Source organism: Oncorhynchus mykiss, chromosome 4 (assembly GCF_057628025.1).
Source record: "Oncorhynchus mykiss isolate SJ-2025 chromosome 4, ASM5762802v1, whole genome shotgun sequence".
Classification (NCBI taxonomy): domain Eukaryota; kingdom Metazoa; phylum Chordata; class Actinopteri; order Salmoniformes; family Salmonidae; genus Oncorhynchus; species Oncorhynchus mykiss.
The window spans coordinates 76,716,810-76,743,828 of NC_143025.1; the positions used below are offsets into that span (position 1 = coordinate 76,716,810).

Below are 27,019 nucleotides of genomic sequence, written 5' to 3' on the forward strand. Positions count from 1 at the left end.
CAAACAGTTCACTTTTCTGAGGAGGTATCGATCACCGTTATGATAACAAAAGGACAGAGTAGGAAAGAGATAAAGATGGGGGAGGATAGAGGAGAGGCTTGGAGAAGAGAGAACAGTAGAGGAGGGTACATTAATAGTTTTTAGTTTCTTGTAAAAAATAGAAAAACTATACTCCATAGAGAATCATCCTAGGTATTTTGGCTATGAGCCCAAAAGGGACATACCATATGGTGTTATTCAGTGTGGGAAGACTTAGCTACTTCCAGATGAAGCCAGGCTGTATGTGCTGGAGGTGGAATGATTAGTTACAGTGAGGATCACATCTGGAGTAGGGTTCTGTTTCTGTCTCCATGACGTTTGTCCTCTATTGGATGATATGTCTGTGCTGGCTGTTTACTTCATTTGGCTGCAGTTGTTATTATTGTTACACTTCAGTTTCTGCTGCATATTGCATCCATCTCTCAGGAGGGAGGGGAAAGTGAGAGAACAGAGAGAGAGAAAGAGAGAAGGGAGAGAGGGGCAAAGCAGAGAGAGATAGAGAGATAGAGAAAGAGAGATAGAGAAAGAGAGAGAGAGAGAGAGAGAGAGAGAGAGAGAGAGAAATATACATGGGTGGGGAAGGGAAAGGGGAGACAGAGCTAGAGAGTAGTTGGAGTGATAAACACAATGATGGTTTGTGATTGGTCTTCTACTGATAGGATCTAATAGCCATGGCTATTAATGTCACTGCCTCTCTCTCTCTCTCTCTCTCTCTCTCTCTCCGTCTCTCTCTCTCCGTCTCTCTCTCTCTCTCTCCTCTCTCCTCTCTCTCTCGCTCTCTCTGTCCCCTCTCTCTCTCTCTCTCTCTCTCACTCTCTCTCTCTCTCTCTCCTCTCTCTCGCTCTCTCTATCTCTCTCTCTCTCTCTCTCTCTCTCTCTCTCTCACTCTCTCTCACTCTCTCTCTCCTCTCTCTCTCTCACTCTCTCTCTCTCTCTCTCTCTCTCTCTCAATTAAATTCAAGGGGCTTTATTGGCATGGGAAACACATGTTAACATTGCCAGACCAAGTGAAGTAGATAATATACAAAAGTTAAATAAACAATAAAGATTTACAGTGAACATTACACTCAGACGTTCCAAAAGAATAAAGACATGAATAAAGAGAAGAATAAAGACATGTCATATTATGTTTAAATACAGTGTTGTAACGATTGTCAAATGGTTAAAGTACAAAAGGGAAAATAAATAAACATAAATATGGGTTGTATTTACAATGGTGTTTGTTCTTCACTTGGCAGGAGGTTAGGAAGTGCAGCTCAGTTTCCACTTCATTTTGTGAGCAGTGTGCACATAGCCTGTCTTCTCTTGAGAGCCAGGTCTGCCTACGGCGGCCTTTCTCAATAGCAAGGCTCTGCTCACTGAGTCTGTACATAGTCAAAGCTTTCCTTAAGTTTGTGTCAGTCACAGTGATCAGGTATTCTGCCATTGTGTACTCTCTGTTTAGGGCCAAATAGCATTCTAGTTTGCTCTGTTATTTTGTTAATTCCTTCCAATGTGTCAAGTAATTATCTTTTTGTTTTCTCATGATTTGGTTGGGTCTAATTGTGTTGCTGTCCTGGGGCTCTGTGGGTTATGTTTGTGAACAGAGCCCCAGGACCAGCTTGCTTAACAGTCTGATGGCCTTGAGATAGAAGCTGTTTTTCAGTCTCTCGGTCCCAGCTTTGATGCACCTGTACTCACCTCGCCTTCTGGATGATAGCGGGGTGAACAGGCAGTGGCTCGGGTGGTTGTTGTCCTTGATGATCTTTATGGCCTTCCTGTGACATCGGGTGGTGTAGGTGTCCTGGAGGGCAGGTAGTTTGCCCCCGGTGATGCGTTGTGCAGACCTCACTACCCTCTGGAGAGCCTTACGGTTGTGGCCGGAGCAGTTGCCGTACCAGGCGGTGATACAGCCCGACAGGATGCTCTCGATTGTGCATCTGTAGAAGTTTGTGAGTGCTTTTGGTGATAAGCCAAATTTCTTCAGCCTCCTGAGGTTGAAGAGGCGCTGCTGCGCCTTCTTCACGATGCTGTCTGTGTGGGTGGACCAATTCAGTTTGTCTGTGATGTGTACGCCGAGGAACTTAAAACTTACTACCCTCTCCACTACTGTTCCATCGATGTGGATAGGGGGTGTTCCCTCTGCTGTTTCCTGAAGTCCACAATCATCACCTTAGTTTTGTTGACGTTGAGTGTGAGGTTATTTTCCTGACACCACACTCCGAGGGCCCTCACCTCCTCCCTGTAGGCCGTCTCGTCGTTGTTGGTAATCAAGCCTACCACTGTTGTGTCGTCCGCAAACTTGATGATTGAGTTGGAGGCGTGCGTGGCCACGCAGTCGTGGGTGAACAGGGAGTACAGGAGAGGGCTCAGAACGCACCCTTGTGGGGCCCCAGTGTTGAGGATCAGCGGGGTGGAAATGTTGTTGCCTAACCTCACCACCTGGGGGCGGCCCGTCAGGAAGTCCAGTACCCAGTTGCACAGGGCTGACCCTGGGTCTCGACCCCGATGACGAGCTTGGAGGGCACTATGGTGTTAAATGCCGAGCTGTAGTCGATGAACAGCATTCTCACATAGGTATTCCTCTTGTCCAGATGGGTTAGGGCAGTGTGCAGTGTGGTTGACATTGCATCGTCTGTGGACCTATTTGGGCGGTAAGCAAATTGGAGTGGGTCTAGGGTGTCAGGTAGGGTGGAGGTGATATGGTCCTTGACTAGTCTCTCAAAGCACTTCATGATGACGGAAGTGAGTGCTACGGGGCGGTAGTCGTTTAGCTCAGTTACCTTAGCTTTCTTGGGAACAGGAACAATGGTGGCCCTCTTGAAGCATGTGGGAACAGCAGACTGGTATAGGGATTGATTGAATATGTCCGTAAACACACCGGCCAGCTGGTCTGCGCATGCTCTGAGGGCGCGGCTGGGGATGCCGTCTGGGCCTGCAGCCTTTGAGAGGGTTAACACGTTTAAATGTTTTACTCACCTCGGCTGCAGTGAAGGAGAGTCTGCATGTTTTCGTTGCAGGCCGTGTCAGTGGGACTGTATTGTCCTCAAAGCGGCAAAAAAGTTATTTAGTCTGCCTGGGAGCAAGACATCCTGGTCCGTGACGGGGCTGGTTTTCTTTTTGTAATCCGTGATTGACTGTAGACCCTGCCACATACCTCTTGTGTCTGAGCCGTTGAATTGAGATTCTACTTTGTCTCTATACTGATGCTTAGCTTGTTTGATTGCCTTGCGGAGGGAATAGTTACACTGTTTGTATTCGGTCATGTTTCCGGACACCTTGCCCTGATTAAAAGCAGTGGTTCGGGCTTTCAGTTTCACGCGAATGCTGCCATCAATCCACGGTTTCTGGTTTGGGAATGTTTTAATCGTTGCTATGGGAACGACATCTTCAACGCATGTTCTAATGAACTCGCTCACCGAATCAGCGTATTTGTCATTGTTGTTGTCTGACGCAATACGAAACATATCCCGGTCCACGTGATGGAAGCAGCCTTGGAGTGTGGAATCAGATTGGTCGGACCAGCGTTGAACAGACCTCAGCGCGGGAGCTTCTTGTTTTAGTTTCTGTCTGTAGGAAGGGATCAACAAAATGGAGTCGTGGTCAGCTTTTCCGAAAGGAGAGCGGGGCAGGGCCTTATATGCGTTAGAATAGCAATGATCCAAGGTTTTTCCAGCCCTGGTTGCGCAATCGATATGCTGATAAAATTTAGGGAGTCTTGTTTTCAGATTAGCCTTGTTAAAATCCCCAGCTACAATGAATGCAGCCTCCGGATAAATGGATTCCAGTTTGCAAAGAGTCAAATAAAGTTATTTCAGAGCCATCGATGTGTCTGCTTGGGGGGGAATATATACGGCTGTGATTATAATCGAAGAGAATTCCCTTGGTAGATAATGCGGTCGACATTTGATTGTGAGGAATTCTAAATCAGGTGAACAGAAGGACTTGAGTACCTGTATGTTGTTATGATCACACCACGTCACGTTAACCATGAAGCATACGCCCCCGCCCCTCTTCTTACCAGAAAGATGTTTGTTTCTGTTTGCACGATGCGTGGAGAAACCAGCTTGCTGCACCGACTCCGATAGCGTCTCTCCAGTGAGCCATGTTTCCGTGAAGCAAAGAACGTTACAGTCTCTGATGTCCCTCTGGAATGCTACCCTTGCTCGGATTTCATCAACCTTGTTGTCAAGAGACTGGACATGGGCGAGAAGAATGCTAGGGAGTGGTGCACGATGTGCCCCTCTCCGGAGTCTGACCAGAAGACCGCTCCGTTTCCCCCTTTTACGAAGTAGGTTTTTTTGGTCGCCGGCTGGGATCCATTCCGTTGTCCTGGGTGAAAGGCAGAACACAGGATCCGCTTCGCGAAAGTCATATTCTTGGTCGCACTGATGGTGAGTTGACGCTGCTCTTATGTTCAGTAATTCTTCTCGACTGTATGTAATGAAACCTAAGATGACCTGGGGTACCAATGTAAGAAATAACACGTAAAAAAACAAAAAACTGCATAGTTTCCTAGGAACGCGAAGCGAGGCGGCCATCTCTGTCGGCGCCGGAAGTAGAGTGATTAATATTACTCAGTTCCTTTTGCTTTGATGCCTAATGATTGACTATTGCTCTGTTCAAGTAGAGTGTGATTTTGCTGTGGTCTGATAGGGGTGTCAGTGGGCTGGCTGTGAACGCTCTGAGAGACTCTGGGTTGAGGTCAGTGATAAAGTAGTCTACAGAGCTACTGCCAAGAGATGAGCTATATGTGTACCTACTACCTACCATAGGAGTCCCCTCAAAGCCTACCATTGACTATGTACATAACCAGTGTTTGACAGAGCTGCATGAGTTGTGACCTGTTTTTGTTGGTTAAGTTGTCATAGTTGTGCCTAGGGGGGCATATGGGGAGGTGTTTGTCCCCCTTTGTGCTGAGGGTGTCAGCTTTTTGTCCGTTTCTGGCATTTAGGTCACCACAGACTAGTACATGTCCCTCGGCCTGGATTGATTTCCCCCTTCAGGATGGAAAAGCTGTCTTCATTAAAGTATGGGGATTCTAGTGGGGGATATACAGTTGAAGTCGGAGGTTTACATACACCTTAGCCAAAGACATTTAAACTCAGTTTTTCACAACTCCTGACATTTTATCCTAGTAAAGATGCCCTGTCTTAGGCCAGTTAGGATCACCACTTTATTTTGAGGAATGTGAAATGTCAGAATAATGGTAGAGAAAATGATTTATTTCAGCTTTTGTTCCTTTCATCACATTCCCAGTGGGTCAGCAGTTTACATACACTCAATTAGTATTTGGTAGCATTGGCTTTATATTGTTTAACTTGGATTAAACATCTCAGTTAGCCTTCCACAAGTTTCCCAAAATACAGTGGGGCAAAAAAGTACTTAGTCAGCCACCAATTGTGCAAGTTCTCCCACTTAAAAAGATGAGAGAGGCCTGTAATTTTCATCATATGTACACTTCCACTATGACAGACAAACTTGTTGTGTTTGGAGGACAAAGAATGCTGAGTTGCATCCAAAGAACACCATACCCACTGTGAAGCATGGGGGTGGAAACATCATGCTTTGGGGCTGTTTTTCTGCAAAGGGACCAGGACGACTGATCGACTGTAAATTTAAAGAATGAATGGGGGATTTTGAGTGAAAACCTCCTTCCATCAGCAAGGGCATTGAAGATGAAACGTGGCTGGGTCTTTCAGCATGACAATGATCCCAAACACACCGCCCGGGCAACAAAGGAGTGGCTTCGTAAGAAGCATTTCAAGGTCCTGGAGTGGCCTAGCCAGTCTCCAGATCTCAACCCATAGAAAATCTTTGGAGGGAGTTGAAATCCATGTTGCCCAGCAACAGCCCCAAAACATCACTGCTCTAGAGGAGATCTGCATGGAGGAATGGGCCAAAATACCAGCAACAGTGTGCAACAGTGTGTGAAAATATTGTGAAGACTTACAGAAAACGTTTTTTTATTGAGATAAACTTTTGTTATTGACCAAATACTTATTTTCCACCATAATTTGCAAATAAATTCATAAAAAATTCTACAATGTGATTTTCTGGATTTTGTCCCCTCATTTTGTCTGTCATAGTTGAAGTGTACCTATGATGAACATTACAGGCCTCTCTCATCTTTTTAAGTGGGAGCCACAATTGGTGGCTGAATAAATACTTTTTTGCCCCACTGTGAGTTGGGTGAATTTTTAGCCCATTCCTCCTGACAGAGATGGTGTAACTGAATCAGGTTTGTAGGCCTCCTTGCTCGCACATGCTTTTTCAGTTCTGCCCGTAATTTTCTATAGGATTGAGGTCAGGGCTTTGTGATGGCAATTCCAATATCTTGACTTTGTTGTCCTTAAGCCATAACTTTGGAAGTACGCTTGGGGTCATTGTCCATTTGGAAGACCCATTTGTGACCAAGCTTTAACTTCCTGACTGATGTCTTGAGATGTTGCTTCAATATATCCACAGAATTTTCAGTCCTCATGATTATATTTATTTTGTGAAGTGCACCAGTCCCTTCTGCAGCAAAGCACCCCCACAACATGATGCTGCCACGCCTGTGCTTCACGGTTGAGATGGTGTTCTTCGACTTGCAGGCCTCCCCCTTTTTCCTACAAACATAACAATGGTCATTATGGCCAAACAGTTCTATTTTTGTTTCATCAGACCAGAGGACATTTCTCCGAAAAGTACAATCTTTGTCTCCATGTGCAGTTGCAAACCGTAGTCTGGCTTTTTTTATGCCGATTTTGGAGCATTGGCTTCTTCCTTGCTGAGTGGCCTTTCAGGCTATGTCAATATAGGACTCATTTTACTGTGGATATAGATACTTTTGTACCTGTTTCCTCCATCTTCACATGGTCCTTTGCTGTTGTTCTGGGATTGATTTGCACTTTTTGCACCAAAGTACATTCATCTTTAGGAGACATTCTGTCTCCTTCCTGAGCGGTATGACATCTACATGGTCCCATGGTGTTTACACTTGCGTACTATTGTTTGTACAGATGAACTTGGTACATCAGGCATTTGGAAATTGCTCCCAAGGATGAACCAGACTTGTGGAGGTCTACAATTTTTTTTCCTGAGGTCTTGGCTGATTTACAGTGCATTGCGAAAGTATTCGGCCCCCTTGAACTTTGCGACCTTTTGCCACATTTCAGGCTTCAAACATAAAGATATAAAACTGTATTTTTTTGTGAAGAATCAACAACAAGTGGGACACAATCATGAAGTGGAACGACATTTATTGGATATTTCAAACTTTTTTAACAAATCAAAAACTGAAAAATTGGGCGTGCAAAATTATTCAGCCCCCTTAAGTTAATACTTTGTAGCGCCACCTTTTGCTGCGATTACAGCTGTAAGTCGCTTGGGGTATGTCTCTATCAGTTTTGCACATCGAGAGACTGACATTTTTTCCCATTCCTCCTTGCAAAACAGCTCGAGCTCAGTGAGGTTGGATGGAGAGCATTTGTGAACAGCAGTTTTCAGTTCTTTCCACAGATTCTCGATTGGATTCAGGTCTGGACTTTGACTTGGCCATTCTAACACCTGGATATGTTTATTTTTGAACCATTCCATTGTAGATTTTGCTTTATGTTTTGGATCATTGTCTTGTTGGAAGACAAATCTCCGTCCCAGTCTCAGGTCTTTTGCAGACTCCATCATGTTTTCTTCCAGAATGGTCCTGTATTTGGCTCCATCCATCTTCCCATCAATTTTAACCATCTTCCCTGTCCCTGCTGAAGAAAAGCAGGCCCAAACCATGATGCTGCCACCACCATGTTTGACAGTGGGGATAGTGTGTTCAGGGTGATGAGCTGTGTTGCTTTTACGCCAAACATAACGTTTTGCATTGTTGCTAAAACGTTCAATTTTGGTTTCATCTGACCATAGCACCTTCTTCCACATGTTTGGTGTGTCTCCCAGGTGGCTTGTGGCAAACTTTAAACAACACTTTTTATGGATATCTTTAAGAAATGGCTTTCTTCTTGCCACTCTTCCATAAAGGCCAGATTTGTGCAATATACGACTGATTGTTGTCCTATGGACAGAGTCTCCCACCTCAGCTGTAGATCTCTGCAGTTCATCCAGAGTGATCATGGGCCTCTTGGCTGCATCTCTGATCAGTCTTCTCCTTGTATGAGCTGAAAGTTTAGAGGGACGGCCAGGTCTTGGTAGATTTGCAGTGGTCTGATACTCCTTCCATTTCAATATTATCGCTTGCACAGTGCTCCTTGGGATGTTTAAAGCTTGGGAAATCTTTTTGTATCCAAATCCGGCTTTAAACTTCTTCACAACAGTATCTCGGACCTGCCTGGTGTGTTCCTTGTTCTTCATGATGCTCTCTGCGCTTTTAACGGACCTCTGAGACTATCACAGTGCAGGTGCATTTATACGGAGACATGATTACACACAGGTGGATTGTATTTATCATCATTAGTAATTTAGGTCAACATTGGATCATTCAGAGATCCTCACTGAACTTCTGGAGAGAGTTTGCTGCACTGAAAGTAAAGGGGCTGAATAATTTTGCACGCCCAATTTTTCAGTTTTTGATTTGTTAAAAAAGTTTGAAATATCCAATAAATGTCGTTCCACTTCATGATTGTGTCCCACTTGTTGTTGATTCTTCACAAAAAAATACAGTTTTATATCTTTATGTTTGAAGCCTGAAATGTGGCAAAAGGTTGCAAAGTTCAAGGGGGCCGAATACTTTCGCAAGGCACTGTATTTTGATTTTCCCATGATGTCAAGCAAAGAGGCACTGAGTTTGAAGGTAGGCCGTGAAATACATCCACAGGTACACCTTCAATTGACTCAAATAATGTTAATGATAATTAGCTTATCAGAAGCTTCTAAAGCCATGACAGCATTTTCTGGAATTCTACAAGCTGTTTAAAGGCATTGTCAACTTAGTGCATGTAAACTTCTGACCCACTAGAATTGTGATACAGTGAATTATAATTTAAATAATCTGTCTGTAAACAATTGTCGGAAAAATGACTCTTGTCCTGCACAAAGTATATGTCCTAACCGACTTGCCAAATCTATACTTGGTTAACAAGAAATTTGCGGAGTGGTTGAAAAAAAGAGTTTTAATGACTCCAACAGAAGTATATGTAAACTTCTGACTTCAACTGTAAGTTTGAGAGCGATGTCCTTTAGGGTCTGGGTGAAGGTGGGCACTGCTGCCTTGTATCGGTGGACCTGGTCACAAAGGCTGTTCAAGTCCAGGTTGGAGTGGTGGGTCAGGTAAACATTTGGTTTTGAGGCACAGTCACGGGAAATACTTGCGTTTACCCGCTGTATGGTAGCAGGGTGGAAGTCTTTTCGTGGTAGCAGGGTGGATAGTTAGGGAAAGTAGAACAAGCTTTTTCTATCACTCCCTTGAGTTCTTTGGCCACCCTTTCCTGCTGGGCTCTGAGGTCATTTGTGCCTGTGTGTATTATTATGTGGCTAGGTGTCACGTCCTGACCTTTTTATGTCTCTATTTTGGTTTGGTCAGGGCGTTATTTGGGGTGGGAATTCTGTTTTTCATTCTATGTTTTGTTCTGTGTGTTGTATTTCTATGTGTTTGGCCTGGTATGGTTCCCAATCAGAGGCAGCTGTCCATCGTTGTCTCTGATTGAGAACCATACTTCGGTAGCCTGTACCCACCTGTGTTTGTGGGTAGTTGCTTTCTGTTTTGTGTTTTTCACGCTCTTTGTTGTTTTTGTCATTCAGTGTTCAGTTTATTTAGTTAAATTTACTATGAACACTTACCACGCTGCGTGTTGGTCCGATGATTCCTATTCCTCATCATCAGACGAAGAGGAGAGCCATTACACTAGGTGAACCTAGTTGGTCCTCAGACAGAAGTCAGAAGGCGTGCTGGGTGTTTGGACACCAGCTTTTAGACACACTGTGTTTGGGAAAACATTATTATTTTTTGTATATATTTCCCATTTGAGTCCATAAGGAGTACAATATGTGTCTTGTGTATGTCCTCAGTGGGTGTGGAAGGGTTGTCAGGAGGGCTATCTGGGTGGCTGACTCAGGGGGTGCTCAGAGGGGGTGAAATCCCCTGGGCTTGGGGTTCTTCATTTGTTTGTCCCGCTAGGATTTCGAGGCTATGGTCAGGCTCTGGGGTGGACTGTTTCGCTGTGGTGTTGAGACTTGTTGGGAGCTGAGGTGGGCTGTTCTGCTGGCTTCTCTGCGGGGGTGGCCACCTCTCTAGTGGGTTGTTCTCTGTCACACGCCATCCCCCTCACCCTCTCCTCCAGCAGTCTGATCCTCTCCTCTAGTGCTCTGTTCTTCTCCTGCTCATGCTTTTTATCATGTTAAAGTTGTCTCACCACAGTCCTAAGTGCAGATACAGTATGTCTCTCTCCACCTCCAGCTCTCCGGGTCTGGTAAAGGGGGTGTTGTTGTACTGGACTGTTGTCTGGGTCTGTGCTGACTGGAGTGTAATCACCTGCTGTTCCAGCTCCACATGCTTTACCTCCAGCTGGGTAAATATACCCTTCATTTCAATGAGGGAGTAGTACTCTGTGCTGGGGGGTTGACTTTCCGCTTGGGTTTGCTCATCTGCAGGGTTATATAATGAAGAGGTCTGGTCTGACCTGCTCGGGGTTGGGATATCTTTCTCAAGGGAGAGCTTCTCCTGTTGAGTTAAGTCTTTGATTAGGTTAAAGTCTGTTTGCTCAGTTTGTAAAGGTCCTAAAGGCGTGTGTGTGTTTGTGTATGTGCCAGGCTGTAATGCCATTGACTGGTTGCCCTTCCAGATTCGTCAGTGTGGCTTCTAGTGTGTGTAGTTGGGCTCCCAGTGGATGTGTGTGTGTGTGTGTGTGTGTGTGTATTAAGGTTGTTTGGTTGTATGATCATTAGGCATGTGGCAGGAGCAACCTAATGGGTTCCAATATACTGCTATATAAATTAATCACATCCTCTGTAATTCTCTGACTGAATACCACGTTTCACTCCCACTTGAAATGAACAGCGAATTCCATTTGCTCGTAAATTATTTGTGTACTATCTATGAAGGCCTTACAAACATTTGGAGTTGATGTAGAAAGCAGCTGCCTCTTGTGCCAAAGGTTGCATGTTCAAATCCAGTGATATATTATTTTTTGGAGATTTTTAGTTTAAGCCCATCCCAAACCTTAACCCTTACCTTAACCCTTCAGAGTTAATGACAAACCTTGAGATTTCTGAGTTAATGCCTAAACTTAACTTCGAAATTTGACGTTTGGAACAACTTCGAAATTTGAGAAACATAGATGAATGTCTAATTCTGACGTGAGACTTTGTTGTAAATGCACTATGAAGGCTTAATTAAGCCTTTATAGCTGTTACTCATACAGAGTGAAACCCATAGTTTTTGCCCCTTTTTCGTGGCGTCCAATTGGTAGTTACAGTCTTGTCTCATCACTGCAACTCCCATACGGACGCGGGAGAGGCGAAGGTCAAGAGCTGTGCGTCCCCCAAAACACAACCAAACCGCACTGCTTCTTGACATATTGCCCACTTAACCCAGAAGCACCAATGTGTCGGAGGAAACGCTGTACATACGCCACAGGAGTCGCTAGCGTGCGACGGGACAAGGACATCCCTGCCGGCCAAACCCTCCCCTAACCCAGACAACGCCCCATGGGTTTCCCGGTCACGGCCGGCTGTGACAGAGCCTGGACTCGAACGCAGAATCTCTAGTGGCTCAACTAGCATTGTGATCCAGTGCCTTAGACCACTGCGCCACTTGGGAGGCCTTGAAACCCATATCTCTCTAAGCAGTCTGGTACGTGCTGAGACTCAGGGCTGTTACAGAATTGGAATTATCTCCCAATTTAGGTATTTTGGAGGCTTTTGTTTCAATCCAAAGCAATGAAATAAAAGTAAAAAATTCATATACAGTGCCTTGCAAAATAATTCATCCCCTTGGCATTTTTCCTATTTTGTTGCATTACAACCTGTAATTTAAATGGATTTTTATTTGTATTTCATGTGAGGACATACACAAAAAGTGAAAAAAAAAGAAAAAAAAAAGTGTTGCATGCATATGTATTCACCCACTTTGCTATGAAGCCCCTAAATAAGATCTGGTGCAACCAATTTCCTTCACATAAGTCACATAATTAGTTAAAGTCTACCTGTGTGCAATCTAAGTGGCACATGATCTGTCACATGATCTCATATATACACCTGTTCTGAAAGGCCCTAGTCTACAACACCACTATGCAAGGGGAATCACCAAGCAAGCGGCACCATGAAGACCAAGGAGCTCTCCAAACAGGTCAGGGACAAAGTTGTGGAGAAGTACAGATCAGGGTTGGGTTATAAAAACATATCCGAAACTTTGAACATCCCACGGAGCACCATTAAATCCATGATTAAAAAATGGAAAGAATATGGCACCACAACAAACCTGCCAAGAGAGGGCCGCCCAGCAAAACTCATGAACCAGGCCAGGAGGGTGTTAATCAGAGAGGCAACAAAGAGACCAGAGATAACCCTGAAGGAGCTGCAAATATCCACAGTGGAGATTGCAGTATCTGTCCATAGGACCTGATATCGGGGAATTTGTGCCATTCTGAAAAAAATGTTAGTACACTCCACAGAGCTTGGCTTTACGGAAGAGTGGCCAGAAAAAAAGCCAGTGCTTAAAGAAAAAATAAGAAAACACTTTTGGCGTTTGCAAAAAGGCATGTGGGAGACTCCCCAAACATATGGAAGAAGGTACTCTGGTCAAATGAGACTAAAATTGAGCTTTTTGGCCATCAAGGAAAACGCTATGTCTGGCGCAAACCCAACACCTCTCATCACTGCCTGAACCTCATCCCCACAGTACAACATGGTGGTGGCAGCATCATGCTGTGGGGATGTTTTTCTTCGGCAGGGACTGGGAAACTGGTCAGAATTTAAGGAATGCTGGATGGCGCTAAATACAGGGAAATTCTTGAGGGAAATATGTTTCAGTCTTCCACAGATTTGAGACTGGGACGGAGGTTCACCTTCCAGCAGGACAATGCCCTAAGCATACTGTTAAAGCAACACTTGAGTGGTTTAAGGGGAAACGTTTAAATGTCTTGGAATGGCCTAGTCACAGCCCAGACCTCGAATCTAGAATCTGTGGTATGACTTAAAATTGCTGTATATCAGTGGAACCCATCCAACTTGAAGGAGCTGGAGCAGTTTTGAAGAATGGAAAAATCCCAGTGGCTAGATGTGCCAAGCTTATAGAGACATACCCCAAGAGACTTGCAGCTGTAATTGCTGCAAAAGGTGGCACTACAAAGAATTGACTTTGGGGGGGGGGGGTGAATAGTTATGCATGCTCAAGTTTTTAGTTTTTTGGTTTTCTTTCTTGTTTGTTTCACAGTAATAATAAAAAATGTATCTTCAACGTGATAGGCTTGTTGTGTAAATCACATGATACAATCCCCCCCAAAAAATATATATTTTAATTCCAGGTTGTAAGGCAATAAAATAGGAAAAATGCCAAGGGGGGTGAATACTTTCGCAAGCCACTGTATATTTCTGGAAACTTTGCTTATAGACAGGAAGTTAAAAACCTAAAGTTAGTGTGCTATGGGAATAAATCACTGAAGTTTTCTTAGACATTTTGTTAAAAAAGCTTTTTTTGGGAACAGCGAAAGCAGCTAATGAGAAAACAATGTGGATATAACTGTTTGGTGTTGGTATGTTGGGGGAGGGTTGAATGCAACTCAACTTCACAAATTCCTCGCTGGCCAAAGGTTGGTGTGGTGTGTATATATATATATATCTCTCTCAGTAGCTCTGTAGCTGAGATTTAATAGTAGCCGATTACTCATAGTCTGCCAGTCTTTACTGGTTAGTTGCTGTAGCGGGTTGCGACAATGACACACTATCCCTGCCTGTCAGAGCCAATCTCCATCACTCTGCCCACACACACACATGCACGTGCGCGTATACACAAACACACACACACAAACACAGCCACTTGCCTACACACCATGCAGGCAGAGGGAGAAGAGACAGGAGCCAGAGACGAAAGACTGAAATAGACAGAAAGACTTAAGGTGGATGGTAGAGACATACTGTATGGGATTATGAGATAGTCAACCAGAAGGTGGAGAGAGAGAGAGAACATAGAGGGGAGGAAGAGGAAGATGGTGCAAGCTGTGTGAGGACAACACTATCACACTGATTCAATGTAACCCACCAAAACCCACTGTTAAAGAGGTTAAAGAGATTAAGGCTCATTCTATGTGCAGTGCACTGTCCATTTCTGTCTGTCTGTTCCTGTGATCCACTAAACTTTCTGAGATTCTCTGTGACCCATCAAACAGACTATACCAATGTTTCTAGCTAAGACACAGCCCTGCATCATGTCCTGCTAGGGGAGGATCTATAGTGTTGATCAACTAATGGGTTCTAACCCACTATCCCACTATAGTTTGATTGTTTATGGTTTTTGTGATTTTGTTGTTCCAGAGTCATTGGAACCTTCCGGATGGTTCTACAGAAGGTGGCGGAGGAGGGGCAGCTGGAGGTGACAGACACACTCATCGATGACAACAACACCGCCATACGGGTAAGCCCCAGCACTGGTCCCAGATCAGTCTACAGGTCTTCATCCATAAGAGTGGGAATCCTCCATACTGGTCTATGGACAGCACACATGTATTTACAGTATATACCGCAGACACACAGATAAACAGATATGTATTTTATGGAGCTCAGATGAGTACTGATCCAATAGCCATATATTCAGAGGACAGTGTTTAAGGGAATGAAAAAGAGAGTAAGCTAGAGGGAGCAAGGTATGGAGAGATCAAGGGAGATATAGAAAGGGGGGATAGAGAAACGACTATAAAGAGTGTGAGAGCTCATCTGTATAAATTACCCCAGGGCTTAGGAGAATGGTGTAAGTGGAGCTGTGAATGCTGACTCTGTTATTGAGATGATATCACACATAGTAACCAGAATGACCTGGGGGGTACTCACACTCATTATACCTGATGGCTGTCGAAAGGTTGGTTATGAAATTATTGCATCTGAGCTCCTAGAGTGTGCGGCTCTCCACACACACACACACACACACACACACACACACACACACACACACACACACACACACACACACACACACACACACACACACACACACACACACACACACACACACACACACACACACACACACACACACACACACACACACACCTCTCAGCCCCTCTGCACCCCTCTCTGTCCCTGATGAGGGAGAGGAGGAAAACATCCGGCAGACTCTCACCTGAGTTCTAACTAAGCAGAAGTGTTTTTATAGCCTCCCACTGAAGGATCCAGGGTTACCATGGTAACACCTTTAACTTTACTGGCTCTGCAGTGATTTACTGGCTTCCGGGAGGTCGCAGGGCAGAGAGAGCGAGATAGGGAGAGAGAGGTGGAAAGGGGAACATTGTTTGTTTATTTCCCTCCTCAGTCTTTGTCAGTGAAATAAATGGCTTGGTTTGTAGTAAAGGCAGTTGCTGTCAAAACAAATTCCAATGCCACAGTTCCTTGTCGTGTATTCACTTGATGAGAAATCTGTGTGTTTCTAGTTTGTTTTTACTAATTCATTGGTCGGCTATTCCATTCCAGACTAGTGTTACCGTAGACATCAAGTACACGACCATGGATGGGACAGTGGGGGTGTGGAGTGATGGGGAATTCCTGGACGTTCCGGGCGACCCAGAGGGAACGTTCCAGTTTGAGACAGACAGCCTGCTTTCCGGACACAGCCATGGATCAGGATCAGGAGTGTCTCCTGGACGATCCATCCACGGAATTCCCACTTTCAGGAAGTGAGTCGACAACTCCATTAATATAGCTGAAACATTTTCTTATTTTTATTTCACCTTTATTTAACCAGGTAGGCTAGTTGAGAACAAGTTCTCATTTACAACTGTATCCTGACCAAGATAAAGCAAAGCAGTGCGACAAAAACAACAGCACAGAGTTACACATAAACAAACGTACAGTCAGTAACACAATAGAAAAATCTATGTACAGTGTGTGCAAATGTGGAAGATTAGGGAGGTAAGGCAATAAATAGGCCATAGTGGCAAAATAATTACAATTTAGCATTAACACTGGAGTGATAGATGTGCAGATGGTGATGTGCAAGTAGAGATACTGGGGTGCAAAAGAGCCAAAAATAAATAACAATATGGTGATGAGGTAGTTGGGTGTGCTATTTACAGATGGGCTGTGTACAGGGACAGTAAGCTGATCTAACAGCTGAAGCTTCAAGTTCATTCCAGTCAATTCATTCCAGTCATTGGCAGCAGAGAACTGGAAGGAACTGGAAGGCAGGCGAAGAGGTGTTGGCTTTGGGGATGACCAGTGAAATATACCTGCTGGAGCGTGTGCTACGGTGGGTGTAGCTATGGTGACCAGTGAGCTGAGATAAGGGGGTGCTTTACCTAGCAAAGATGTATAGATGACCTGGAGCCAGTGGGTTTGGCGACGAATATGCAGCGAAGACCAGCCAACGAGAGCATACAGGTCGCAGTGGTGAGTAGTATATGGGACTTTGGTGACAAAACGGATTGCACTGTGATAGACTACATCCAATTTGCTGAGTAGAGTGTTGGAGGCTATTTTGTAAATGACATCGCCGAAGTCAAGGATCGGTAGGATAGTCAGTTTTACGAGTGTATGTTTGGTAGCATGATTGAAGGAGGCTTTGTTACGAAATAGGAAGCCGATTCCAGATTTAATTTTGGATTGGAGATGCTTAAAACCTGTTACGGCTAGGGGTTCCGCTAGCGGAATGTTTTGACAACATCTGGTGAAATTGCAGAGCGCGAAAAAAATAAAAATAAAAATTGAAATATTTAGCTTTGATATAATCACAAGAGCAATACACCAAATTAAAGCTTAACTTCTTGTTTATCTCGCCACCGTGTCAGATTTAAAAAAGGCTTTACGACACAAAACTCAGAAATAACGATATAATTCATGCCTTACCTTTGAAGATCTTCTTCTGTTGGCACTCCAAAATTTCCCATAAACATCACAAATGGTCCTTTTGTTCGATAAATTCCGTCGTAATATCTCCAAAATAAATGGTGCGTTTGATTCAGAAAAACACTGGTTCCAACTCGCCCAACATGACTACAGATGTTCGAATAAGTTACCTGTAAACTTTGTCCAAACATCCTAGCTTCTGGGCCTGAGTAGCAGGCAGTTTACTTTGGCCATGCTTTTCATCCGGACGTGAAAATACCGCCCCCTAGCCCAAAGAGGATTTATTAATGTGAGTCTGGAAGGAGAGTTTACAGTCTAACCAGACACCCAGGTATTTGTAGTTGTCCACATATTCTAAGTCAGAACCATCCAGAGTAGTGATGCTAGGCGGGCGGGCGGTTGTGGGCAGCAATCGGTTGAAGAGCATGCATTTAGTTTTACTAGCATTTAAGAGCAGTTGGAGGCCACAGAAGGAGTGTTGTATGGCATTGAAGCTCGTTTGGAGGTTTGTTAACACAGTGTCCAAGGAAGGGCCCGATGAATACAGAATGGTGTCGTCTGCGTAGAGGTGGATCAGAGAATCACCAGCAGCAAGAGCGACATCATTGATATATACAGAGAAAAGAGTCGGCCCTAGAATTGAACCCTGTGGCACCCCCATATAGACTGCCAGAGGTCCGGACAACAGGCCCTCTGATTTGACACACTGAACTCTATCAGAGAAGTACATAATCAGCATCATTATAAATGTGCATGCATCAATGTCATATCTAGAACCATCTCTTCATCATCAGTAGCCCTTTACACTCGTACTCATATACGAGTCATAAAAGTGCATTGAAATTAATTAGGAACTGTGCACACTTTGGAGAGGTGTGTGGCTACTTGCAAACACCACATAGTCCTCTCACTCAAACCCTTCTCATTGTTGCAGCTACCTCATATTTTCCAAGAATATTCTTATCATGTTACTGAATGTATCCAGACTATTTTCAGATTTCGTTATCAACAATTGCTCTCACTCTGCTTATGTTAATGTGAATAAGGTCAAAATCAAATTAAACATACACCTGATTTTCTGAGCAATCTATTGAATTATGTAAGGGATAATTAACGAAGGGCTATGCGTTCCGTGGAAAATAATTAACAATGTTGAAGGTGTGTTTCGCACTAACGGAGTGGAACTATAACATTCCACGGAGTTGCATTATTTTCCATAGAATGCATAGCCCTTCGTTGACTATCCCTTTCGTACCATGGCTATAATTGAACACATTTGCCACTAGAAATGTGTTCATTTGCAGGTAGAAATGTGTTCAACATCCACTGAAGTAGCTAGTAAGCTAGTAAGTTGCATTGGTAACCAAATAAACAGAGTTGCTAGTGTATCCAACCGAACCATCAGTCATAGCTTGCTATTATGATAATTGAATTCAACAATGACAATAATGTTTTCAATTCAGCTTTTGCGTTTAAAAGCAGCTCAAACATAGAACATAAATTGAACATTGATTATGGCAGTAGGTTGAGTATGGAAGTAGTTATGTAAACACTCTGCGTATCTTAATCGGCTCGGCGTAAGTTCAAAATCGAAGTAAACATACATCAATTAATACACCTGTTTTTCTGGGCAATCCTTCGAATTATTAGGATTTACTGTACCTTCGGAAAGGATTCAGACCCCTTGACCTTTTCCACATTTTGATACGTTACAGCCTTATTATAAAATTAATGACATTTTTTTCACCCCAGAAATCTACACACAATACCCCATAATGACAAAGCGAAAACAGGTTTTTAGAAATTTTTGCTAATTTATCATTTAAAAAACTAACAGAAATACCTTATTTACATAAATAAGTATTTAGACCCTTTGCTATGAGACTCGAAATTGAGTTCATATGCATCCTGTTTCCATTGATCATCCTTGATGTTTCTATAACTTGATTGGAGTCCACCTGAAAGCCAGCACAGACCGTCACCGCAGTGAGGCCCCGGTGTTCACACCAGGGGACCAGGTCTGGCTCTCGACCCGAAACTTGCCCCTGCCGGAAGCTGAGGTCGTGGTTTGTGGGGCCATTTAAAGTCCTGAGGAGACTGAACGAGGTTAGTTACAGGTTACAGCTTCCCCCTGATTACCATATTAACCCCTCGTTCCATGTGTCTCTCCTCATGCCGGTGGTGGCTGGCCCTCTCCAGGAGTCTGAGGTGCGGGAGTTTCCTCCACCCCCTGTGGACATCGAGGGGGCCCCGGCGTATTCCGTTCGCTCCATACCGGATACGAGGCGTCAGGCGGGGGGCCTTCAGTACCTCGTGGAGTGGGAGGGGTACAGTCCGGAGGAGAGATGCTGGGTTCCGGTGGAGTTCGTGTTGGACCCGTTACTGCTGCAGGAGTTCCACCGTAGCCATCCAGATCGCCCCGCACCTCGTCCTTTAGGTCGTCCCCGAGGCCGGTGTCGGCGCGCTGCTGGAGCCGCATGTCAAGGGGGGGTACTGTCACGACTCCTGCCGAAATCGGTCCCTCTCCTTATTCGGGCGGCGTTCGGCAGTCGACGTCACCGGTCTACTAGCCATCGACGCTCTACCTTTCATTTTCCATTTGTTTTGTCTTGTTTTTCGCACACCTGGTATATTATCCTCTGTTCCCCCCATGTCTGTGTGTGGTATTGTTCGTTCGGTACGTGTGTGACGCTACAGGCTGGTTTTGCGCCGGGTATTGTGTTAACCCGTGTTTTTTTAATTTGTACCCATTTGGGTAATTTGTGCGCTGGCTTTTTTCCTTGGGCCGGAGTGTTGTGACGCAGTTGCGTCCGGCTGTTTTCCTCTGCCTGAATAAAGTGTGCCTGTTCACTTATCTCTGCTCTCCTGCACCTGACTTCCTTCGACCAGTTGCGCACACTCTGACATATCTACATAAGGTTCCACACTTTACAGTGCAAAACCCTAGGCATGAGGTCGAAGGAATTGTCAGTAGAGCTCCGAGACAGGATTGTGTTGGGGCACAGATCAGGGAAAGGGTGTAACAAATTCCTGCAGCATTGAAGGTCCCCAAGAACTCAGTGGCCTCCACCATTCTTAAATGGAAGAAGTTTAGAACCATCAAGACTCTTTCTGGAGCTGGCTGCCCAGCCAAACTGAGCAATCAGGGGAGAAGGGCCTTGGTCAGGGAGGTGACCAAGAACCCGATGGGCACTCTGACAGAGCTCTAGAGTTCATCTGTGGAGATAGGAGAACCTTCCAGAAGGACAACCATCTCTGCAGCAGTCCATCATTCAGGCCTTTATGGTAGAGTTGCCAGACGGAAGCCACTCCTCAGTAAAAGGCACACGACAGCCCGCTTGGGACCTGAAGAATCTCAGATCATGAGAATCAAGCTTCTCTGGTCTGATGAAACCAAGATTGAACTATTTGGCTGGAATGCCAAGCGTCACGTCTGGAGAAAAACTGGCACCATCCCTACGGTTAAGCATGGTGGTGGCAGCATCATGCTGTGGGGATGTTTTTCAGCAGCAGGGACTGGGAGACTAGTCAAGATCGAGGCAAAGATGAGCGGAGAAAAGAACAGAGAGATCCTTGATGAAAACCCTCTCCAGAGCGCTCAGGACCTCAGACTGGGGTGAAGGTTCACCTTCCAACAGGACAATGACCCTAAGCACATGGCCAAGACAACGCAGGAGTGGCTTAGGGACAAGTCTCTGAATGTCCTTGAATGGCATAGCCAGACCCGGACTTGAACCCGATCAAACATCTCTGGAGAGACCTGAAAATAGCTGTGCAGCAACGCTCAGCATCCAACCTGATAGCTTGAGAGGATCTGCAGAGAAGAATGGGAGAAACTTCCCAAATACAGGTGTGGCAAGCTTGTAGCGTCATACCCAAGAAGACTTATTGCTGTAATCACTGCCAAAGGTGCTTCAACAAAGTACTGAGGAAGGGTCTGAATACTTCTGTAAATGTGATATTTCAGTTTTCTATGTTTAATAAATTAGCTACAATTCTGAAAACATTTTTTTGCTTTGTCATTATGGGGTATTGTGTGTAGATCATTGAGGATAAAAAAACAATTTAATCAATATTAGAATAAGGCTGTAACGTAACAAAATGTGGAAAAAGTCAAGGGGTCTGAATACTTTTCAAAGGCACTGTATATCATGGCATTGTTGAATACTGTTGAAGGAAATTCTAGAGCATGCATTATTTCCCTATAATGCACGGCAGAATTCAATTTCTAGCGGCAAATGTGTTCAATTATAACCATGGTATAAAAGGGATAATCAAATAAAATGCAACTCCATGGAAGGTTATAGTTCCCCTCTCCTTGGAACACACCTTCCGCGTCATTTATTATTTTCCATTGAGCTCATAGCCCTTCAATGATTATCCCTAACATGTAAACAGTTCCAGTGGTGTATTTGATCTATTTGGTCTGTGCATGTACCTGAAAGTATGCATTTTAGAAATGTTTTTCACATACAAACTTTGTATGCCAGAATCTTATAGCCTTTGCAAAAATAACACGGTCGCTGTGGTAGAACATTTGCTTTGATTAGCGATTATCTACAATTATCAATCGTCTCATCAGGTTGCCTGATTTCAGAGGGTGTTTATGTAAACAGGATTATTTGGGAAATCGTTTTTCTTTCAAAGCATGTAAAGGTTTTAAACTAACTATTATATTAATCTGACTATCTACAATAATTGTATTTTTGTGTGCATGTAACCATACTCAATGTGGTGTGTGTGTTCTTGTGTTTTCTGTTGAATAGTGTGTAGGCTAAGACGGTGTAGATAGCATTTATTTTCCTGTTGGCTGGTTTGCCTGGCTAGGTTCCCTAACCCATTATCATAACACAAGTTAAGTGTTTGTGTGTGCGTGCGTGTGTCTATATGTGTGTGTGCATGTGTGTGTGTGTATGTGTGTGTGTGTGTGTGTGTGTGTGTGTGTGTGTGTGTGTGTGTGTGTGTGAGTGTGTGAGTGTATCTGTGTGTGGTTGGGACCATACATCAGCCACTGTATTTGGATGTATTAGAGTAGTGTTTGTAGTGGGAGTCAACTGGGCATTACAATGGAATGGGGCTCTGTCTGTGAATCCTCATGAAAATCTATTGAACTGACACATACAGTTATCATCTCCTAGAGTTTAGATGTACTGATTTAGTGGGTTTTATTGGACGGAACAGAGTTTTTATAGTGTGTCCCCATAGAGCTGATCTGTGGTTTATGAGACCTGTAAAAAAAGACGCAGGCTGAGGAGAAAAGGGAAAGGGAAAGGGGGATACCTAGTCAGTCAACTGACTGTGTCTTCCTCATTTAAAGTCCTACGGGATCGGTGCCACCCCCTCACCCCGCGGGACAGTTGAGCTAACGTATGCTAATGTCATTAGCATGACGTTGTAAGTAACAAACAAAAAAATCCAGGAAATAAACATATCTGATATGGGCAGAAAGCTTAAAATCTTGTGAATCCAACTGTACTGTCCAATTTACAGTGGCTATTACAGTGAAATAATACCATGCTATTGTTTGAGGAGAGTGCACAATTATGAACTTGAAAATGTATTAATAAATCAATTAAGCACATTTGGGCAGTCTTGATACAACATTTTGAACAGATATGTAATTGTTCATTGGATCAGTCTAAAGCGTGGCACACACACGGCTGCCATCTAGTGGCCAAAATCTAAATTGCTCCTGGGCTGTAAAAATACATTACGGCCTTTCTTTTGCATTTCAAAGATGATGGTACAAAAAAAACGTGCACATACTCACTCACTCACTCACTCATTCACTCACACACACACACACACACACACACACACACACACACACACACACACACACACACACACACACACACACACACACACACACACACATAAACACACACATAAACACACACCTCTGTCCTTGGTGCTAGACGAGGGCACCTGTCATCTCCTAACTACCGAGGCAACAAAGAGCTAGTCCTGTCAGTGGTACAGTACAGTACAGTAGCACAGAGGAGAGCTGAGATTTTGTGTGAGAGAGAAGCCCAGTGAACCCACACAGAGTGATGACATACTGATGGAAAACACACACTACAGTACTGGAGGAACAATGATGACCTCATGGAACCACTCTGATGATGTCAATGGGCATTGATGCCATTGTATTAACCTGTCTGGGTTGGTGCTCCTTACAGGGAGGAGAATGAGGAGGAGGACAAAAACAGTGTGAACTCAAGGTACCATATGCTGTTTGGGTTGCAGTGTCTCTCCTCTTTGGGTTGCAGCAGTGCCGTCTTGCATGTTTGAGTGTGCGCGTGTTCATGAGAGAGTGGTTTTTTCAGTGACATGGGAGTAGGACACACACACACGCACACTAGTACCTTGGAATCAAAGCAATTAATTTGTCCCTGAGACCGCATCGTCTGTCACCCTAAGGCATTATTACATCATAAACTTAATTTATTATCATCTCACGTTCTATGTATGATGACATTTCACCATGATGAAACAGAAGTCATTCCATACTGGCCCTTAAATCTAAATCAATGTCACACCAGAAGGGTCTTTCTATTTCATGTAGAATAATTACAATCACAGGGCTTATTATTATATTTTATGATTATGCAATTGCTAAGGGCTAGATGTCCACGGTAAGAGGTCGTGGAATCTGGTGTGCGTGATATTCATTAAGATGGTTGTATTGCCAGGCTAGCATAGGGAACTGTATTAAGATGGTTTTATTACCAGGCTAGGATATGGAACTGTATTAAGATGGTTTTATTACCAGGCTAGGATATGGAACTGTATTAAGATGGTTTTATTACCAGGCTAGGATATGGAACTGTATTAAGATGGTTTTATTACCAGGCTAGGATATGGAACTGTATTAAGATGGTCATACCATGGATAATTTAGCGATTTTAAACCCATTGAATAACACATTCATAAATGGCAAAACAGGCAGTGAAAAAAATGTATCATAAGGAATAAGGTTTTGAAGTGTCTGTCCTAAACCTAGGAGAAAGCTCAAGCTCAAGTTATACTTCCAGTCAATAGACTGTTAATTAAGATGTTTTTATTGCTAGAGGAATCTGGTGTGTGGGAGATTCATTAAGATGATTTTATTGCCTACCGTACAATAGATCAGGGGAGAAGCAGAAGGCTAAGAGACATAATCCTAACCTTATTGAGCAGCCAGATTTGGGTCAGAGTTAATGAGAGTTAGAGCCTTGTACAGTACATATCAAACAGAAGATGAAGACTGTGTAGTTTACTGGTGCAACTTAGACCACCCTGTCTGTAATGATAGCATTACATGTGGTTTAAAGGTCATCCCAAATTCCAACATTGGTACAGTTTAGGAAGGACTTCTGTTCTTCTGACATTGGCATAGACAAAGGATAAGAGAGAGATGGAGTTGGTTGGGTGGGTGTGTGTGTGTGTGTGTGTGCGGTCTTCAGGTCTGAGCTACCATGGTAAAGTGATAGATAAGAAAAATGAGAAAGGGGTTTCACTGGCCTTTTAATTGCTCTGTATCCCTTTGATTGCACACACACACGCGCACGCGCACACACACACACACACACACACACACACACACACACACACACACACACACACACACACACCAGTTTACAATGACATTTGAGTCATTTAGCAGACACTCTTATCTAGAGCTACTTACAGTTAGTGCATTAATCTTAAAATAGCTAAGGAGGTAGTGTGAGGGGGGGTGCTGTCGGATTATGTAAGATACTCTTTGTAGGGTTTCAGAGGTTTTCGGAAGATTGGCAGGGACTCTGCTGTCCTAGCTTCAGGGGGAAGCTTGTTCCACCATTGGACTGCCAGGACAGAATAGAGCTTGGACTGGGCTGAATTGGAACTGGGGTGAAGATAGGGGTGGGAGGGCCAAGAGACCAGATGTGGCAGAATGGAATGCTCGGGTTGGGGTGTAGGGTTTTGAGCATAGCCTGAGGGTAGGGAGGGGCAGTTCCTCTTGCAAGTGACATGGTCTTTTAGTGGATGCAAGCTTCGTCTGGAAGCCTGTGGAGAGTGCGGAGGAGCGTGGTGACATGGGAGAACTTGGGACTGTTGAGCACCAGTTGGGCTGCAGTGTTCTGGAGAAGTTGCAGGGTTTTTTGATAGCACAAGGTTCCCAAGTGGCGCAGTGGTCTAAGGCCCTGCATCTCAGTATAATAGGTGTCATTACAGTCCCAGGTTAGATCCAGGCTGTATCACATCCCGGACGAGATTGGGAGTCCCGTAGGGCGGTGCATAATTGGCACAGCATCGTCTGGGTTTGGCCTGGGGTAGGCTGTCATTTTAAATGAGAATTTGTTCTTAACTGACTTACCTAGGTAAACAAAGGTTTAATAAAAAGTTTAAAATATAAAAAGCAGGAGCCCAGCCAACAGTGAGTTGCACTAGTCCGGACAGGAGATGGCAAGTGCCTGGATTAGCACCTGTGTGAGATGGGGTCTAGAATGTTGTAGAGCATGAACCTGCAGGAGCGAGTCACTGCTTTAATGTTTGCAGAGAACAACAGGATGTCCAGGGTCACGCCAAGGTTCTTTGCACTCTGAGAGGGGGACACCGTGGAGTTGTCAATTGTGATGGAGAGGTCTTGGAGAGGGCAGGCCTTCCCCGGGGGGAATAGCAGCTCTGTCTTGCCGAGCTTGAGGTGGTGGGCCGACATCCAAGCTGAGATATCTGCCAGGCATGCAGAGATGAGCGCTTTAGCAGTGTGGAGAGCCTCCGTGACACATGCAGAGAAGAGCAGTCTCTGTTGAGTGATCCGTCTTGAAGCTTGACTGGTTAGTGTCAAGAATATTCTTCTGAGACAGATAGCAAGAGAGTTGGTCAGAGACGGCATGCTCAAGTGTTTTGGAAAGAAAATGAAGAAGAGATACCGATCAGTAGTTTTTCACATCAGAGGAGTCAAGTGTTGGCTTCTTGAAAAGGAAACTGCATTCTGAAGTCAAAGGGGATGCAGCCAGTGCATACATTTGTGTACTGGTCCCCCCTGTGAATTGAACCCACATCACTGACATTGCAAGTGCCATGCTCTACCAACTGAACCCCACGGGAACACAGCTCCAGGCTTTGCCCCCTTCTCTGCCACTCCAGAAGGATGTATTTCTGGTCCGTGAACTACAGTTAAAGTCGGAGGTTTACGTACACTTAGGTTGGAGTAGTTAAAACTCGTTTTTCAACCGCTCCACAAATTTCTTGTTATAGTTTTGGCAAGTCGGTTAGGACATATACTTTGTGCAGGACACAAGTCATTTTTCCAACAATTGTTTACAGACAGATGATTTCACTTATAATTCACTGTATCACAATTCCAGTGGGTCAGAAGTTTACATACACTAAGCTGACTGTGCCTTTAAACAGCTTGTAAAATTCCAGAAAATTATGTCATGGCTTTAGAAGCTTCTGATAGGCTAATTGACATTATTTGAGTCAATTGAAGGCGTATCTGTGGATGTATTTCAAGGCCTACCTCCAAACTCAGTGCCTCTTTGCTTGACATTATGGGAAAATCAAAAGAAATCAGCAAAAATTGTAGACCTCCACAAGTCTGGTTCATCCTTGGGAGCAATTTCCAAACGCCTGAAGGTACCACGTTCATCTGTACAAACAATAGTATGCAAGTTAAACACCATGGGACCTCGCAGCTGTCATACCGCTCAGGAAGGAGATGCATTCTGTCTCCTAGAGATGAATGGACTTTGGTGCGAAAAGTGCAAATCAATCCGAGAACAACAGCAAAGGACCTTGTGAAGATGCTGGAGGAAACAGGTACAAAAGTATCTATATCCACAGTAAAACGAGTCCTATATCGACATAACCTGAAAGGCCAGTCAGCAAGGAAGAAGCCACTTCTCCAAAACCGCCATAAAAAAGCCAGACTACGGTTTGCAACTGCACATGGGGACAAAGATTGTACTTTTTGGAGAAATATCCTCTGGTCTGATTAAACAAAAATAGAACTGTTTGGCCATAATGACCATCGTTATGTTTGGAGGAAAAAGGGGGA

General features: G+C 44.2%; 1 protein-coding gene across 17 annotated transcripts in view; it reads left to right on the forward strand.

Annotated features, from left to right (window-relative positions):
* LOC110522432 (otoferlin) overlaps positions 1 to 27,019 on the forward strand; it is a 118,604-nt gene that overhangs the window by 33,339 nt on the left and 58,246 nt on the right. For all 17 annotated transcript variants that reach the window (XM_036976028.2, XM_036976036.2, XM_036976034.2 and 14 more), the window contains exons 4-5: positions 14,473 to 14,572; positions 15,622 to 15,824. In XM_036976028.2, the coding sequence (XP_036831923.2) occupies positions 14,473 to 14,572; positions 15,622 to 15,824 (303 nt within the window). The remainder of the gene's footprint in view (positions 1 to 14,472; positions 14,573 to 15,621; positions 15,825 to 27,019) is intronic.